General features: G+C 44.1%; 2 protein-coding genes across 2 annotated transcripts in view; both read left to right on the top strand.

The window, feature by feature from the left end:
* The first annotated feature begins 1,438 nt into the window (after positions 1-1,438).
* The window catches only part of olfm3a (olfactomedin 3a), a 33,628-nt gene continuing 16,225 nt past the window's right edge, over positions 1,439-18,841 (top strand). The window contains exon 1 of the mRNA XM_085286501.1: positions 1,439-1,722. Within this exon, the coding sequence (XP_085142627.1) occupies positions 1,603-1,722 (120 nt within the window). The 5' untranslated portion in view covers positions 1,439-1,602. The remainder of the gene's footprint in view (positions 1,723-18,841) is intronic.
* On the top strand, positions 14,760-17,338 carry LOC146566873 (uncharacterized). Its single transcript, XM_085287819.1, has 4 exons — positions 14,760-15,299; positions 15,516-16,159; positions 16,256-16,843; positions 17,204-17,338. The coding sequence occupies exons 1-4, from the start codon at positions 14,852-14,854 to the stop codon at positions 17,336-17,338; spliced, it is 1,815 nt and encodes a 604-aa protein (XP_085143945.1). The 5' UTR covers positions 14,760-14,851.

Below are 18,841 nucleotides of genomic sequence, written 5' to 3' on the forward strand. Positions count from 1 at the left end.
AAAAGTAAATGCACCCTTGCTCTTTCCATAGTAATTAAAAGTCGCATCAAGTTGCAACCAGGTTCTGTTAATTAAATGCATTTGATTATTTGATCATCAGCAAGTGTGAGCACCTTTTGTTCGTTGGTCTGGAGCATGGAGTGTGTTAAAACAACACCACAATGTTCCCAGGAGTGGACATGCCAGCAATTCTAGCCCAAAGTCAGACCGTGTAGTGTTCTAAATTCAAGAGCTACAGCTCAGATGCTACAGGCATCAGTTAGCATGTTAAACATTAAAGATCATGACAAAAATATTAGAAAAAGACTGAATGGCTTGCTTAGGAGGGTTTCCATGTGAAAGCTTCTTCTTTCTAACAAGAGGATTGTAGGTTTGCAAAGTTACATCTGAACAACCCACAAAAGAATGACCTTTGGACAGACCAGACCAAAGCAGAGATGTTTAGCCGTAATGCATAGCACCATAATTACATATTACACAAACACCCAGCACCAAGTGCCACACACCAGGTAAAGGGTTGATCATTTGGGTGTGTTTTTGCAGCTGCAGGACCCAGGTACTCTGCAGCCATTGAGTTGACCAGAAACTTCTTTTTATGTCAAAGTATTCTAGTGTCAAATGTGAAGCCATCTGTCCAACAGCTAAAGCTTAGCCCAAATTGGGTCATGCTACAGGAAAATGATTCCAAGCACAGTATCTACACAAAAATGGCTGCAAAGGAGAACTGAGGTGCTGCAATGTCCCAATGCTCAATAATGTTGTAAAGAACAGTGGACCAAAATTCCCCCACAATGATGATATAGACAATGATTACTTAAAGCTGTTGTTACTATGAGTGATTCTAAATCATGGGGTGTACTTAGATTCTCACAGGACTTCACGGAGTCCAGTAAAAACTTTCTTTTTCACTCATAATCCTCCATCCACTATATCCACAGATCTCTAGCTGAACCACATGTGTACAGATTCAGTGCACTGTACCTGAAATATTTAGATATTCAACATGGACAGATTTCTCCATTTACTGTTAAAGCTTCTCTCTCTGTCTCATCAGTTCAGTCGTGCATCTGCACTGCTTTCCTCAGCTTTTTATTTTTATTTAATTTCGCGTTTTTCCTTTCAACAAGTGCGCTGTGCACCACAACTGCATTTCCATATATATTTCCTACTGAACAATCATTCCCCCATCATTACTAAACTGATAAACCATTACCTCTTCAGCATTCGGATAATGATGTCACACCTGAAGCCCCCTGTCCCACAATGGCCTCATTAGCCATTTAAGACATTATCTGCGTGAAGGTTGTGTAAATGAAAAATGTGGTCGCTTTTCACAAGGCATTCAGCACAGGCAGATAGATAGAAGTGCAGTCACATGGTTGGAGCGCCTCCCCTGCAGCTTGCTGGAACTGAAATATTTGAATATTTCCCCCTGTCTCAAAACTTTTTTTTCCTCGGCACTGCCCTCAGTCGGAGCGCTGTGTGTGATGCCGCTGAACGCGTGGTTGCAGTGCCGCGGTCGGAGCGCTCTCTCTGCGGTTCCACAGCAATAAAAAAAAAAGAAAGAAAAACGCGTGAGGTGAACAAAAGGACAGGAGCTCCATGATAAAGGACTGTATCTTGGAGAAAAGTGGCTGGCCGGAGCCCGTCAGCATGCGGGTCCTGTTGAGCGTCCTGTACCCGGTCCTTTCCCTCACCATCTTCGGATTGTATCCCTCTATGGTGAGTTTGATTTTTTGACACTTGTTCCGTTACAGAGCGAGGATGTCGTTTTCCGCGCACTAGCCTGCTAAGGGGTGAGGATGCACAACCTGTAGTTTCTCCACAGTAACCCTCGCACTGATAGATGCCACAGTTTGTTCTACGATGGTATGCCCAACTTCGCTCTAAAGTCGCAGTGCTTTAACGGGATTTAATGAGGTTCACGAATGTGCAGGAAGTACAGCACGTCGGTTTGGGTTTGGTGCGCATAGCTGCCCTTATTTCCATGAAAACTTTGAATAAATATAATGCCTGGAGCCATTCTCTAAAATGTAAACTGAAGCCGTCCCACATTTTTTCTAAATGCAGTGCTAGTTAGTAGAAAATGCGTATGGCTTATTACCAAATACACCGTGCGTTCTTTTCTTTCTTTTTTTAAATTCACCTGGGTCTGTTTTCCCAATAAGCCAAAAAACGGCCACGTAGTTAATTTGTTCAATTTCTTTATGAAAATAAAAGGAAATCATTCTTTTGTGAATAATACATTTTGGTTCGTCACCCATCTTGGCCACTTGTGGATGTCATTTCGTTTGAAAGCTGAACAGGTTGTAATGCAGTTGTGAGAGAAGGTGCACAGCATTTCACCGTAAGCTATGGGCTGTTTCCTGTCTAATAGATGTGAAGCTTCAGCCCTAAGCCACCATCCGTGCCCTATATGGTGAATACTTCAGCAGCAAAATCTTCCACAAAGGAGCGTCTCGCTCTTTTGTCAGTGACGCTGTTTCTGTCAGGATTTGTTGGTTTGTCTTTGCGTTTAACCTTCAGAAAATTGGAGGAAAGTAGAATTTCAAGTGTAGTTTTTTTGCTCAAAAATTCAAGTCTGAAGCTCAGTTTATCGAGCTCAAGGTTTTCTGTGGAGCTGTCCACTCTGTGGTGCTGAAACTGTGGTTCTTCCCAACTGGAAAACCAGAAAATCGACTTCATCCAACATTTGTATGCAGTTTCCAAAAGCGCAATAAGAACACTCTATGCTTTATTCATAGGGGTGAGTTCCTTGATCCTTTACTAGTCTTGGAACAATTAGGTGATTAATCAATTAGCGCACAGACAGAAAATGAATAGGTGGCAGTTTTTTTAATGAGTTCATTCTTTATGTCATCAAGATGACAGTGTCTCCTGCATATACGTCCTCAAAATACTGCCTCATTTTTCTCCTTCACATGATTTCATGATTCCTCTGTTCTTCATCTCTAACTTTTATCTGTATACTTTATAAGTTAATCAGTTGATTAGCTCATCCCTGCTATATACTGCATATGTTTTCATTATTTCATCACTAGTGAACTCTGTAAATCTGCTCGTTGGTATTCTCTCTATATTTTAGATGTTTTTTCTGCAAAGGCAGTTGTGGTTTCCTCTGACTATCATTCAGTTCGCTCTCTATCTTTTATCTCTTTGTGATTAAATCGATGAATACACCGTTGCCATTGAGGAGATATTGTGCTTGATCAAGAGCTGCATGCAAATTGCTTGCATGGCCCCAAAGGCCTTTCAGCTTCAGTGTTTAAAAATGATCTGGAAAGGGAAACCTTTTATGGTATTACACTAAGCTGGAAATTATTAAGCTGTCACTCACATGCTTTCAGACCTTATACATAATGCTTTCTTCAGTGTAGTAAGTGGTGGCAGCTGTTACTTCTTGGCATTTAAGTTTATTTGTTCATTCTGCCTTCATTACCCCTCAAATGTTCAGTTGGGCAACTTGAAAATAACCTTTTACAAACCAGACCTTGGACAAAGAGGCTAGAACTAAGGCTAATGGTATGAATTTTCCTTTGTTGCGGAGTGGCACAATCTGGTTTGGCAGATATTACCTCTGCAGTGTAGACAATGGATCCCTAAAGAGCTTTTGTGAGAAAATGAAATATTTGCATAGTGTAGTTTTCCCTTATGGTCTGTGCCAGCCCGGTAATTACACAGTGGCTGCTAACGGCACAGTGTTACTCTCATTATGATCAAAATGATGACTGGGATTTGTGTTTTATGATTACACGTGATAGTCTGCACCCAGAGGACGTATCGATTGAAGAAGAACGAGAGACGTAATTGACCTGAAGAGTCTGACATCAGTCCTGATGCCAAAAATTAAACTGCCCACTTCAAATTCAACACCCATATCTTTCCTCATAGTCCAAGCTAATAGCAGCAATTTTGTCTATAAATAATCACACAGTGCTTTTATGTAAGGTGTTACGTGTTAACATGTTTTAGCGAGTGCTTAACACGATAGGCTTTTTTTTTTCATGGCGAGGCTTAAAGTAATCAATGACTGACATGTCTTTTGCGACAAAAGGGGCAATGCTGTTTCCTGTGGAAAGTTTTTTCTTGGTGAGACAAAAACAGCAAATCCCTGTCAGTTTCCTTAGAATAATTAATTCTTCTTTGGATATAAATGACAAATGATGTGCACGACTGCACAAAACATAACTGGTGTGAATAATGTGAATTTTTCTGGGGATTTTGTTACAACACCAGTGGGATGGAGCTTTGTGTAGGCACTTGCCCTCTCTGGTAGCCATTGTGAGTAGGTGGCAGGCAGGAGTACACAACCTGCAGGAACGCACACACACACACACACACACACACACACACACACACACACACACACACACACACACACACACACACACAGAGTCCAAATAGTCCCTTTTATTAATATAAATGCCAGGTTTGTCAGTTTACAGAGATGCTGTTTTCAGCCTCAGTTTTGGCTGAAATGTTTCAGGTCACTTAATCAGGTTTTGATCACATATGAATAATATGAAATGAAAAATGATCATGGGTGCATGGGAGAGCATACTGTTACTGATCCAACACTGATCATTAATCATCTTAAACACAGAAAGGCATTTATGTAGCTATTGTTTTGCGGGGCTGAAGGAGGCTATCTGTCAGGAACTGATGTTGTCTCTTGCTTGTTTGAAATCAGTTTTTCAGCTTGGATTAGCATTTATATGGATGATACACTCCGGGAAATTTGTTGAGCACAGATGCCATATCAAAAGATGAGAGGTGCCATAGGCACACACCTACTCATATCCACACAGTGGTTAAACAATGGAGGTTTTACACTTCACATGACTATTTCCACCAGGAGCTAAATTAAAAATGACATCTTCTAACTATGTGTCAACATAAACCAACCAAACTGTTAGCCACAAGTCGGCACGCAAAGTCATTAGTCTGATGCTGCTTGTTTCATGATGGAAGCAGGAAGGAGGTTGTCAGGGCTCTTGGACTGGAAATAAAGAAAGCAAGTCACCGATGATGGATGGGGACAGTTTGTGCAAACAGCAGAATAAATATGAGGCACTTTTTGGACTAAGAGATGTTAGACCTTTTGAGTCACTGAGAGGTTGTAATGACTTTTCTGTCAGTTTTTTTAAAAAAAAAATAAATAGTTTTGTACCTGTCTGTTGAGAAGTATGTGGCAGGCTGACGGAAGAATTCAGTTGACCTTGTGTTTGTAGCGGTTGAATTCATCCTTTTGTTTAGCAGCACGGTGTCTAAATACAGACAACTATAGACACCCACAAACAAGCCCTGAAGAAGTTTTTACTTTTGCACCTTTGCTTCTCCCTTTTCTGGCGACTGGCCATCATATTCACTCAAAAACAGATACTTACCAAGAGATTGCAGTTATGTGGGCAATTATCAATCGCTTAAAGTTTCCATCTTTTTTTATATAGGTGATGATTATAACTCTTGAAGTGACATTTCCTCGTTTTATTTTACTTGTAGTTTTTTTCCCCTCTCATCTGAGTGACTGCAGCTTAGTTAATAATAAGTCTAAGCATAATTACAGGAGTTGAAACATGATGTTGAAACTACCAGGGGCATAGTTACAGCCCTCTCCCTGTTCCCTTTTTGATTACTATAATTACAGCCCAAGCGGTCTGTATATCAGCTGCATATTACTGGATAAGAGCTGAAAGGCTTAACATGAGAGGACTGGAAGACCTTTTTAGCCTGGAAAAATGGATCTTATACTTTCAGAGGTATTTAGAGCCAGATAAAGACAATAATTCCTGATGTCTTACTTAGATGCAAACAAACTGGAGCAGAGTTGAGTTTTTAGACTGATGTCAATAATTTAAATAGTCATTAGAGTCAAAGTAAACATGCATCAGAATGCATGAATTTCTTTCTAAGCGGTGTTTACCAGATGTGTTTCTAAAATGGGCCAATAATAGGATTGTTCTTAGTAGAGATAGGCATGTCTCCAAAAAGAACATTTTTGAAAGAGCAGGTTTGAAAGGTTGCCTCTGAACAAACCACAAGATATTTCAAAAGACATTTGGAACAACATCCTTGGGCAGAAAAGAGCAAAGTGGAGATGTTTTAATGTGCACCACCTCATACCAGCTGTCAAGCACCGTGGTGGAGGCGTAATGATTTGATGAGAATCTGGGCATATTGCAGTCGGTGACTAAGCCTTGAACTCCTCTGTATACCAGAATACCAATGCTACAGCCAACTGTGAGGCCATCTGTGACAGTTAAGGCGTGATCTAGAGTGGGTCTTGGAGGAAGACAGTGATCCCAAGCACAGCAGCAAAAATCCAACAGCATGGCTGAAAAAGAGAAGAATCAAAGTGTTGCAATGACCCAGTCAAAGTCCAAACCTCAACCAAACTGAAATGCTATGGTGGGACCTCGAGAGAGCTATGTGCAAACAAAAGCCCTTAAACCTCAATGAACTCAAGCATCCATCCATTCGCTTCCGCTTATCCTTTTCAGGATCGCAGAGGATGCTGGAGCCTATCCCAGCTGTCATAGGGCGAGAGGCGGGGTACACCCTGGACAGGTCGCCAGTCTGTCGCAGGGCCAACACACAGAGACAGACAACCATTCGCTCTCACATTCACTTCCACTTTCACACCTATGGGCAATTTAGGTTGATCAATTAACCTAACCCCACTAATTGCATGTCTTTGGACTGTGGGAGGAAGCCAGACTCAAGCACTCAAGCAATGCTGTAAAAAAAAAAAAACAGTCACAACAATCACTTTTAGTTTTTGCTGTTACGTTTAACAGGGTTCTACTAGCTTTTGAGTCAGGGCTTTATTTGGCTTAATATGTTTTCATATGACTGTTGCCTGCTACAACACAGCTGAAACTTTCATGGACCTCAAATGTGCATCATTATAAAGCCACTCATGTGCTTTACTGTCAGTGTTTATTTAATACACTTGTTCACAAGCGTTTTGCCCAGTACATAGGCACTGGAGCAGGAGGAATAAATGTGCCGTGAAATTGGTCTTTATATTTTTGGAACTTGAACTTGAACGGGTGCTAATGTTGGAATCCAACTGGGGACCTTTTGCTTTTTAGGTAGAGATGTAAACTACCTTACAGCCTTTTGTTCAAAGTGCAAAAGAGCTGCAAGATCAGTAACATTACAACAATGAATCTGTACATTCTTTAGTACTGAACAGAAAAGATAACAATCGTTTAAAAGGTATTTCCCCATTCATCAGGTATACGAGTTTGCTCTTGGTGCAGATGCTGTAACATCTAGAATCCAGAATGATGACTCCTTATGCACGAATGGGTCACACAGCAGGTTTCTGTAGTTGCTGTGGTGGTTTGAGTGCAGTTCCAGCTCCAGCATCAAAGATGGAGAAGTGAGGGTCACCGTTGAAGCCTCTAGGTGCCACCTTGTCTTCTGTGTATCAGAGGATTCCTTTCATGGGTTCCTCAGCAGCAGCCTCAGCAGCATTCTTAATGTTGCTGTACTTAGCGGGCTTTTCCAGATAGTGTGGTTGATGACAGACCCTTTGGGAAAAGATACATGGGAATTCATATCAGTCAGTTAACATTCAGCTTGTAGATAACCTTGCCAACAGCTTTGGTGGCTTCAGTGGAGGTGGGAATGATTTTATCGGAGACCGTCTCTCTGTATTTTACCAGATGAAGTTAAATTCCAAGCCTGATTCAGCATGTTTGTTATAGTCTGCAACCAATGTTGTGCATGTAACTGATAACAGATGTTGTAGAGCGCATTACAGCAGACAGGCACACAATCAGTGTTACATGCTTGCTCTTATAATATAATTCCAGAAACTCTTCAATATCAGTGACTGATCTTAGTACAGTTCAGTGTACTCATTTTTAACATGCAACAAAATACAGAGTTTAACAGGTTACGCTATAATAGGACAAAGATTGTTTAGGGTTAAGGTTAAGCAAAGAGTCATTTGAATTAATTGTGTACAAAATAGATCAGTACAAATCCAAAGTCTGAAGTTTAACCATCAGGTATTGCTTTTTTTCTTCAAAATCATTTCTTTCTTCTTCCACTCGTCAGCACACACACCCAGCTTTCATAAGAGAGAATCTCACCAATTCCTTCATTGGCAGTGGCCTCAGACAACCTTAAAGAGTTTAAAAAGTATTTACCAAGCTACATACTGCTATACACTGGCAGTACTGTCCATATCTATATATGCTGCTTTATTGGAGCCAACTAGTATAAGCATATTCCCAAAAAGTTGTTAAGAGACATTTTAAGGAACTCATTAACTGAAGTAGAAATGTTGGAGTTCAGTTTAAGGAAAGTAGTTAGAGCAAATAAATTGCAACACAACTTCAAAGAACCGCCTGAAATGCACTGAACATACTAATATGATGGTTTTTTGTGGGTAAAAGGCAGTTTTTAGACTTCGTGCTCTCTTGCTTTTACATCAGGATTTGGACCAGAGGCGGACATTTCTCTTCCCAAGGGGTCACATGAGAAACTGGGAGTGTTATGATGGGCTGCATCAATAAGCTGAACTCAGTTCTGCTCAATGTTAATTTTATCTCTTTATAAACAGTTACTGGTGAGAGTAGATGTTACAATAAGCAAATAAAAATATGAACTAAGCAAAATGTTCAAAATTTTGAAGACTTTTAACTTTATCCAGTGTGCTATTGCTATAGTTCTTGTAGTTTAATTACTTCATCTGCTGTTTTTCAGTTCCCTTTCCTTTGTTACTGAGTAAAATACAGTCTTTTTTGGGACTGAAAAGTTCATTGTCTGAACAATATCTGCCTTCCATTCTGCATCTGAGAGCTCTGGAAATCCATAATTTCTTTCTCACAAAACTGAGGTCCTATGCTCTTTTTAGTACTTTGCCCATCCTGAGCTACCTGACAGATATGTGGTGGCCTATGTCACCATGTTCATGCTCGTAGTGCAACAAAGTATTTGTGATTCTCTTGCCCTGATTAAGTTAATTTGTTAACATCAGCGACATGCACGACACATCCTGGTGTATAATAGAATTAAACAATACCAATTTCAGGGTTCACTTCAGTCCTTTTATCTTCTATTGTATCTGCTTCAAAAGTCCTACATTTTCCAGTCAGATTCAGACACCCAGCAGTTGTAAAACCTACTAGTTTGTCCCATTTCAGCCCAAGCCTGTCCATGCATGCAGTTGAACAAATTACTCCCTGTCCTATTCTCTTTCACTGATCACACTGCTGCTAGCTCTTCCTAAAATCAAATGTTTTATTCTCCTATGTACGAAGATGAGTAACTGGGTTGTGTAATGGACACTACATCACAGCTTTCATCCAGAGACGAGAAGAAAAAGACAACATTTTCAGCTAAAGCTCCTTGGACCACCTTGTTACGCTTTGCCTGGAGAGGCAAATACATTAGAAATTCTTCTTTTTTTTCTATTAGCACATCAGAGTCCACCAAATACTCTTTGATAAATTGACCGCTACATCCCTGCAGTGCAAAGCTTGGTAAAAAAAAAAAAATAGTGCTTGCTGCTTTTACAGTTTTGCTAGCAAAGATTCAGATCTCTATTTTTGCTCTACATTATTGGTCAACTTATTCTGCTTCTTTGTCTTTAGTCTTGTAATGGAGATCCAGATTGTAAAATCCTTAAACACACAATCACACAGCGTTACCTCTTGCTTCTTTGAGTGAGTACTTAGGCCAGTGTTTCTCAACCACTATCACATAGGTGTGCCATAAGAAATGATCAGGTGTGCCGATGAAGATTGTCTGGTTCCAGCGGTTAGTACTCTAAGCGACCAGTGTGGGTAGCGGGAGAACAATTACATTCTCTACCACTAGAGGGCAGTACAACTACCTGCTCTAATTCAAGGGGATGCCAACTGCCACTAAAACAGAAGAAGAAGAAGAAGAAGAAGAAGAAGAAGAAGAAGAAGACGATATTACATAATTGTCATCCTGTGAGTGAGAAAATACATTATAGCAATAGATAAATATTTGAGAAGAAAAATTAGTCAATATGACCTGGATGACCTGGAAGAAAATTCCGACCCAGATGAAGGCCCGAGCTTGAGTAGTGGTCAGCAGAAAGCAAAAAAGGTACACTGGGGACAAACCGAGCCAATTCCGCTATGCCTGGTGCACGTGGTTTATCAGTATGCTTTTTGTGACATTTTTGTTTGGTGGTGTGTTTTACAAAAAAAGCAGAAAAAAATAGTAAAGCATGTTATTGTTTTGATAAATATGCAAAATTACAGTTATTTGCTTGCATTCCTGATCAGAACCATTTGGGTTAGTGGTTGAATATTAAGCTTGATTAATTTCTGACTTTTTACAGGAATCCAGTGTGGCTGCTCAAATGTTGGTATGAAAACGTAGTTCAGTGAATTCACTTTTTTGTACGTTTTAAATATATTTCAAAATGATTTGAAATCATATAAATTTCTAAAGCACAGTATGGCGAGCTCTCACCTTCAAAATAAAAGCAACATAACCATATTGTGATTGGGATTTTCCACAAAACTGCAAATAACAGTATAGGCATTCTCTGATGGGGAGTTTTTAAAAGAGTGTTTGTTGACTGAAATGGGACAAACTGCTTGATGTATACTTATTTACATTTTAATCCTAATTTTCCTGACTACACACCGACTGGTTATGGAGAATCAGAAGACCAGATGTGGTCTAGGGGCTGCACAGCACCCAGGTCTAAATTTGTACTAGAAGAATCTGCGTTGTAGCTTCAGCATCCTACCCATCCTACTGACACCACCACCACCGTAGAGCATAATTAGGAGGCGAGAATTCAAAGGGTACTAAAGAGCAAGAATTCGTAAAATGTGACCATCTACAGATTCTGTGACATTAATATGGCAGCAGTGTCCTTTTTCAAAGATTCAACCTTCTTATGTAATACTAATGAGCATGCTCTCATTTTTACCCTTAGAAGCTGCCAAGACATGTAATTGCTAATGACACAGATTTGATTTGAACATCAATTAAATGGAGATTCTTTTTGTGGCAGACTGCTTTACAAGATTTACTATACATTAACTTTAAAATAATCCTCGTTGGGTCCTGAGACTGGATGTGAGTGGCATTTCAAAAAGGCTCCATAGCTTTAGCTCTTATGAATCAGCTGAATGTGGACACTCCTGACAAAGACCGAAAGAACAAAGATTCTAGTCTTGGCACCCAGCATCCGCATGCTTTTCTCAGCGTATCCCAAAATAAATTTACATGGGAGATCTCCTTAGTATTCTGCTTGTGTATGCATGTGCCATTCACAGTGGCCTGAAGCTGTCCACTGGCCTTACTTCACTGATAATGTTTGATGACCGTTTCATTATCATCCTCCGTGGTGCCTATGACTGACATGTCATCATATTCAGTAAGAAGACTCATCGAAGTACCCCCCCGGAGAAGAAGCACAGGCGTGTGAACAAGATAATGCTGTGGTTCATTCAGAGACTGTCTAGGGCAAAATGTGCAGAGCGCCTGCAAAATTATCTATTCAATCGTCTCTTCACTGGGGTCAGAAAAGGCAAGAAGGTAGCACGCCTCTAGAAAAAATAATCTCGCTGCCTTTCACTATAGTCACATCTGAGAGAAAAGATGGCTTTTGCTTTTTGCTGCGTCTTCTTTTCCTCCCTTTTTTACTCCACAGTATGCGGCATCTCTTTGTCACTATCTTTCCGAAACCCTTTTTTGGTTTTAGGATTATTGCTGCTCTTTCTCCTGTGTTTTGGGGCGTCACCATTTGTCAGCGCTGTTTTGGATGTCTGCATTAGACTGCTTACAGACTGCACATGCAAGTTCATCTTCCCGTGCCATTAGAGTTAAAATGTTAAGTCATTCAAGCCGTATGATCATCAGTTACAGCACCGACATGCGCATTCCACTCCACTTGCCTCCAATACCCTGGTGGCTTTTTGTTTGGACAGGCTGATAGATGACTGGAGAGATAGCATCTGTTTAGGTCTCTGTCTTGTCGCAGGCAGAACGGCAGCCTTATTGTGATATGAGATTTAGCTTTGCCGGTATCACTGGCAGCTAGATTTGTTTCTATACATATTTACGGGTCTTTTAATGTCACACAATGCCAGCTTTAATCTGAGTTTAAAGACAGGAAATGCAAAGAATATGGGAAACTTTTCAAACATGTATGTTTGCCGTAACTTCGTGGAATTCAAATGTTCGACAACATAATGGACAAAGACGAGCTGTAGTGACAACTAGTAAAGTTAAGGTGTGTGACAGTGAAGGGATTTCCAGTCTGTCACCTTCTTCTGTCAAGACTTCACACTGTGGAGATGGAAGTGCCACTTCAGACATTACCATCTGAGAATGAACCTCATATAGTCATAACTCCATATTTTACAGTACTGTGACAAACAAGTGATGACAGCTTATCAGAATTAGACTATTTGTGGCTTTTCTGCAGCTCTGACTGATACTGTTGAGGGAGTCAGTTACCTTGCTATTAATCTGTATTTATAACGCATTGATTTCTGCTGCTGTCAATGACAAGCTTTTAATTTTTTCAGCCCCAGCATCTCACCTGGTTTATTCCTCTGAGGGGTTGCTCACAGACTCATACTGCTAGAGCGTAGCAAATAGAATAAGCCATCATGAAAATGGCTAAAGAAATTATATCAAGAGACCAAAGCGATACACAGCAGGGGGAAGGGGGGTTCATTTAGTGCAGACAGTCAGCTATGGTATATAGACTTGCTGTGAATCTTGGCAGCGGCTAATACAGATCTACTCAGCACTGAACAAAATCATTCCGCTGCTAGAGCCCAGCTAGTTTTGCACACAAGGGTGCACTTGAAAAAGAGCTACAGTATCCTCTATCAAGTTATACCTGCTGTGACTTTATAGAAATGCTTGCAAAGAAAAAAAAAGTCCAGAATTCAACGTGCAAATTTATCCGGATAAACTGATCACAACTCACAAACAAGGGGAAAAATTTTTTAAATGCAAAAGAAAAGTGCAAGAGGGCAGAGACCAGATCAGGACAGAAATGCAATCATTAATGGAAGTGATTGAAATCTAATGACTCTAGCTAAGTCTCCCAAATCTTTTGAATTAAAAAGGTTAATGAAGAAACAGTTAAAGGCAAATGAGTAGTAGCCAAGGTGGAGGTTCAGTTAGGTGTGAAGCTGGCAGAATGTATGATTACACTATTCATGGTTATACCAACTAAACTCAAGATGAACTCTGTTAAGATGGAATCAGTTTTGCTCAAAATTATTTGATCTCTTTTTAAGTTTATTGGTCCAACCACAACAGTCCCAGTTTCCCATATGGCACTTGTTCATCCATGACTTGATATATTTACAGCACAAAGGGAGCAAGACAGAAACATTCACAGACAATGCAGAAAATACTTCAAGTAAGACAGGACTATCTACACTGAAGGCTAAATTGAGAAGAGGATATGGGGAATGCAATCAATAAAGTCCAACAGGGAGGTGTGTGGATCTGTCAGTTACCCATATACAGGGGTTAAGGTTAGAGGGTTAGGGAAAAGTGTGGACCGGCTCTCTATTTAAAGGGAATTTCTGATTCCAAGGGGTGTTCTTCCTTGGCAGGCCATGCAGAAACTGGTTTAAGCCAGTGCTAAGGTGAGTCTACCTCTGACAGTCTACCTCTGGATGCTGACCCCGCTAATCTTTTGGCGAAACTCTCCCAGAGTAGCCTTGCTGGTGAAGTCCAATGCATCAGTTCCTCTCCATGGCTGCAGCTCAGGAGGTAGAGCAGCTCTTTCACTATTTGACAGGTTGATAGTTCAATCCCTGGCTGCTCCAGTCTGCATCCTAGATCCTTGCACAATACTGAACTTCTACTGCTCTCTGTTATGTGTATCAGGGTATGAATGTTAGGAAGCAAGTACTTGGGCATTGAAAAAACTGCTTGCATAAATGGGGGGCAATGAAGTATGTTGTATTGAGTGCTTTTTGTAGGATAGAAACGCACAATACTATATGAGAACCAGTGTATTTGGCTAGCTTATTACTTTAGTGGCCAGGAAAAGAATAAGCCCCAGGGATCTGTTTCTTTTTAAAGGGAATCTATAAAGACCATTGAAGATATGTCATAATTATTTGGAATCTGTCACGGTCCTGGGTCTCCTGACCCAGCGTTTTTAGTTCTTTGTGATTTTCGTATTATTGTACTTGTGTGTGATTTATTCTATGGCTTCTAGTTTTGATCCCTTGCCCTTCATGTCTCTCTGTGTCCCCTCTGTTCTGTGTAATTGTGTCTTTGCATGTTTGAGTTTCTTGTTTTCTGTCACTCTGCATTGTGCATTATGTTCTCATGGTTGGTTTTTTGTTACTCTCTCTAGTCTAGTCTCTTGTGTTCCCAGCTGAGTATTTCCCTGTGTATTTTGGTTCTTAGACCTCTGCCTTATGGTTTATGTCTCTGTATTTCTTAGTTGCTGTCTCCACTGTGTCAAGTTCGCGTCTCTGTGTGATACTTCCTGTTTTACTTTGAAGGTCCGTTTCTTATGTGAATGCGTCCTGCTTTGCTTGTCTCGTCAGTCCTGATTTCTCCCAGCTGTGCCCTCCTTCTGTGTCTCATTCCCCTCGTTACTCCCCAGTGTATTTAAACCCTGTGTTTCTCTGAGTCGGTGTGACGTCGTCCCTCATGCTGTGTGTGGATCTCCCTGTAGTTCTTAGTTTGTGGCGTCCCAGTTTAGTTAGTTAGTTAGTTAGTTTGTTTGTATGTTTGTTTTACCAGCAAATAAAGCTGTGTTTTGAGTTCATTCCCTCGAGTCTGTGAGTCCTGCATTTTGGGTCCAACTCCCGCCTGCCGCACAGCGATTCATGACAGTACGACGTCACCAGATATGGACCCAGCAGCACTCAACCCACTAGAAGAACTGCGTCTGGACATTATCTACTCCGTGGAAAGACTCCTGCATCTGTGGCTCGAACATGAGGGGAAGGAATTTCGCCGTGCTGTGGAAACCAAACTACAGCGTTTAATCTCTGGTCTTCCCTGGCTACTCAGTGCGCTCCACCCACTTGAACAGGATTTAATCCACAACGAACTCCTCCTTCATCCCCCAGCTGCTACTACCCACCTGCCTGAAGGGCCGGATGTGGAGCCGCTCGGCCCGTCAGAACCATCATCAAAAAAGAAACGACGATCACGCCGCCAGCGCGCCACCCCACAGCCGGACATTCAGACTTGTACATCGCCGGCTATGGTGAATAAGAACTCTTTTTCTGTGTCGAACCGTGGGACTATTCGTTCAGGGGTTGTGTTTTGTGCTACGGATGGAAATGTGAACAGTTTATGAGCTGCCCGGCCTCCTGAAGCTCTCTTAGCTGCCCGGCCTCCTGAAGCTCTCTTAGCTGCCCGGCCTCCTGAAGCTCTCTTAGCTGCCCGGCCTCCTGAAGCTCTCTTAGCTGCCCGGCCTCCTGAAGCTCTCTTAGCTGCCCGGCCTCCTGAAGCTCTCTTAGCTGCCCGGCCTCCTGAAGCTCTCTTAGCTGCCCGGCCTCCTGAAGCTCTCTTAGCTGCCCGGCCTCCTGAAGCTCTCTTAGCTGCCCGGCTAAAAGCTGCGTCTCCTGTGTCCCCGCTAGCACAGCCATTAACTCCACCACACGCTCCATTTTCACCTCTACCATCGCTTCAGTCATCAGTTCGGTCTGCCACTCAGTCGCCCTTAGTTCCGTCATCCACACTACCACCTGTTTCCCTTCCATCACTACACCCAGCCATTCAGGCTGCTACTCAGTCAGACATTCAACCCATAGCCCTGCCGTTAATATGCTCTGTAGCTGAGCCACTAGCCGCCCGACCCGCAGCCACTTCAGCCACTCCTCCACCCGTCACACCTCCACTACAACCATCACTGCAGTCTCTAGCGCAGCCTCCTGCAGCCCTGCTTTCCCCAGTGCAGTCTCCAGTGTCCCCAGTGCAGTCTCCTGCAGCCCTGCTTTCCCCAGTGCAGTCTCCAGTGTCCCCAGTGCAGCCTCCTTTAGCACAGTCACCCACTCAACCACCAGCACCACAACCGTCACTACCTCTAGTTCATTCCCCTGTGAAGTCATTAACTCCACCACCTACTCCACTCTCACCACCACCGTTACTACAGACATCAGTTCAGTCCCCTGTGCAGTCATTTACTTCTCCACCGTTAGCAGCTCAGGTCCCCGTGTGTCCAGCAGCTCAGGTCCCCGTGTGTCCAGCAGCTCAGGTCCCCGTGTGTCCAGCAGCTCAGGTCCCCGTGTGTCCAGCAGCTCAGGTCCCCGTGTGTCCAGCAGCTCAGGTCCCCGTGTGTCCAGCAGCTCAGGTCCCCGTGTGTCCAGCAGCTCAGCTCGCACCTGAACCTTTGGCCCAGTTCCCCGTAGCAGTGCAGTTTTCTAGCCAGCTTAACGTTGAGCCCGGGGTCCCAATTCTCTCTGGCTCTACATCGGCTCCTGCTGGAAGCTCGGATGAGCTCATCCAGCACTCCGCGGCTCCCGTGCCGCCATCTACCTCGTCCGCTGGGGGTTCCAGTGAGCCCAGCCAGCACCTCCTCATCTCCGCTGGAGGGTCCGAGGGGCCCGTTCAGCCACCTGTCTGCGCTGGAGGGTCCGAGGGGCCCGTTCAGCCTCACGCCTCGTCAGCTGGAGGGTCCGAGGGGCCCGTTCAGCCACCTGTCTGCGCTGGAGGGTCCGAGGGGCCCGTTCAGCCACCTGTCTGCGCTGGAGGGTCCGAGGGGCCCGTCCAGCCTCACGCCTCGTCAGCTGGAGGGTCCGAGGGGCCCGTCCAGCCTCCTGTCTCCGCTGGAGGGTCCGAGGGGCCCGTTCAGCCTCACGCCGCACCAGCTGGAGGGCCCGAGGAGCCTGTCCAGCCGCATCCGCCTGTGCTTCTGCTACGCCTGGTCTGGCCTCAGCCTCTGCTTCTGCTACGCCTGGTCCGGCCTCAGCCTCTGCTTCTGCTACGCCTGGTCCGGCCTCAGCCTCTGCTTCTGCTACGCCTGGTCCGGCCTCAGCCTCTGCTTCTGCTACGCCTGGTCCGGCCTCAGCCTCTGCTTCTGCTACGCCTGGTCCGGCCTCAGCCTCTGCTTCTGCTACGCCTGGTCCGGCCTCAGCCTCTGCTTCTGCTACGCCTGGTCCGGCCTCAGCCTCTGCTTCTGCTACGCCTGGTCCGGCCTCAGCCTCTGCTTCTGCTACGCCTGGTCCGGCCTCAGCCTCTGCTTCTGCTACGCCTGGTCCGGCCTCAGCCTCTGCTTCTGCTACGCCTGGTCCGGCCTCAGCCTCTGCTTCTGCTTCGCCTGGTCCGGCCTCGTCTGGTCCTGCCTCGTCTGGTCCTGTGCCCACCAGGCCATGGCCAGCACGCCTGAGACTGGAGGGCCGCCGCTGCCTTGCGCGCGGTCGGCCCCCTGAACTGGTTCCGCGTCGCCGCCGCCTTGCGCGCGGTCGGCCCCCTGAACTGGTTCCGCGTCGCCGCCGTTGCCTTGCGCGCGGTCGGCCCCCTGAACTGGTTCCGCGTCGCCGCCGTTGCCTTGCGCGCGGTCGGCCCCCTGAACTGGTTCCGCGTCGCCGCCGTTGCCTTGCGCGCGGTCGGCCCCCTGAACTGGTTCCGCGTCTCCGCCGTTGCCTTGCGCATGGTCGGCCCCCTGAACTGCTCTGTGTTTGGGTTGTTTTCTTGGGCTCCGGTGTTTGCTGTGCTCTTTTGTTTTCTGTTCCGAGCCCTCCGTCCTGGGCCCCCGCCGCCCGCCCTGGGTTGTTTTCTGTTTGGTTTTGTTTTTCTGTGTTTGGGCTGTCTGGAGCCAGCCCTTGAGGGGGGGGGTACTGTCACGGTCCTGGGTCTCCTGACCCAGCGTTTTTAGTTCTTTGTGATTTTCGTATTATTGTACTTGTGTGTGATTTATTCTATGGCTTCTAGTTTTGATCCCTTGCCCTTCATGTCTCTCTGTGTCCCCTCTGTTCTGTGTAATTGTGTCTTTGCATGTTTGAGTTGTTTTCTGTCACTCTGCATTGTGCATTATGTTCTCATGGTTGGTTTTTTGTTACTCTCTCTAGTCTAGTCTCTTGTGTTCCCAGCTGAGTATTTCCCTGTGTATTTTGGTTCTTAGACCTCTGCCTTATGGTTTATGTCTCTGTATTTCTTAGTTGCTGTCTCCACTGTGTCAAGTTCGCGTCTCTGTGTGATACTTCCTGTTTTACTTTGAAGGTCCGTTTCTTATGTGAATGTGTCCTGCTTTGCTTGTCTCGTCAGTCCTGATTTCTCCCAGCTGTGCCCTCCTTATGTGTCTCATTCCCCTCGTTACTCCCCAGTGTATTTAAACCCTGTGTTTCTCTGAGTCGGTGTGACGTCGTCCCTCATGCTGTGTGTGGATCTCCCTGTGTCTCGCTGTAGTTCTTAGTTTGTGGCTTCCCAGTTTAGTTTAGTTTGTATGTTTGTTTGTTTTACCAGCAAATAAAGCTGTGTTTTGAGTTCATTCCCTCGAGTCTGAGTCCTGCATTTTGGGTCCAACTCCCGCCTGCCGCACAGCGATTCATGACAGAATCATTTAACCTTAAAGGGTATCCAAAAGCAAAATGCAAGAGAATACTAAATATTAAAGGAAAACAGGGAGCATTAAACTAGTACTCAAGCAAAAAGCCACAAATGCTAAAAATGAATGGGGAACTCGTTATAAAGACAAAACAGAAGAGAAGCACGTAAAACCAGTCTAACGTAACCTTCGTAATCATAAAGTAATCAAGCAGGAAATAAACAAAAGATAACTGACACCAGAGGCTAACCTAAGAGTGATAACAGACAGTGTCACACAGAAGACAAACGAGGCCGAGGAAACACAAATAGGGAGATCTCACAAGGCTCGAATGACAACAAGAAG

This window comes from Mchenga conophoros, linkage group LG9 (assembly GCF_057382185.1).
Source record: "Mchenga conophoros isolate Kocher_MC1m ecotype Shallow Benthic linkage group LG9, M_conophoros_male_GT1.1, whole genome shotgun sequence".
Taxonomy (NCBI): domain Eukaryota; kingdom Metazoa; phylum Chordata; class Actinopteri; order Cichliformes; family Cichlidae; genus Mchenga; species Mchenga conophoros.

What these genes read in the sequence shown, in the direction of transcription:
- LOC146566873 (XM_085287819.1), top strand. Translation starts at nt 14,852, where the DNA reads ATGGACCCAGCAGCACTCAACCCACTAGAAGAACTGCGTCTGGACATT. An exon ending in TACGGATGGAAATGTGAACA is followed by an intron (nt 15,300 to 15,515) that starts GTTTATGAGCTG and finishes GGCCTCCTGAAG; the next exon opens with CTCTCTTAGCTGCCCGGCCT. An exon ending in CTCCACCGTTAGCAGCTCAG is followed by an intron (nt 16,160 to 16,255) that starts GTCCCCGTGTGT and finishes CCAGCAGCTCAG; the next exon opens with GTCCCCGTGTGTCCAGCAGC.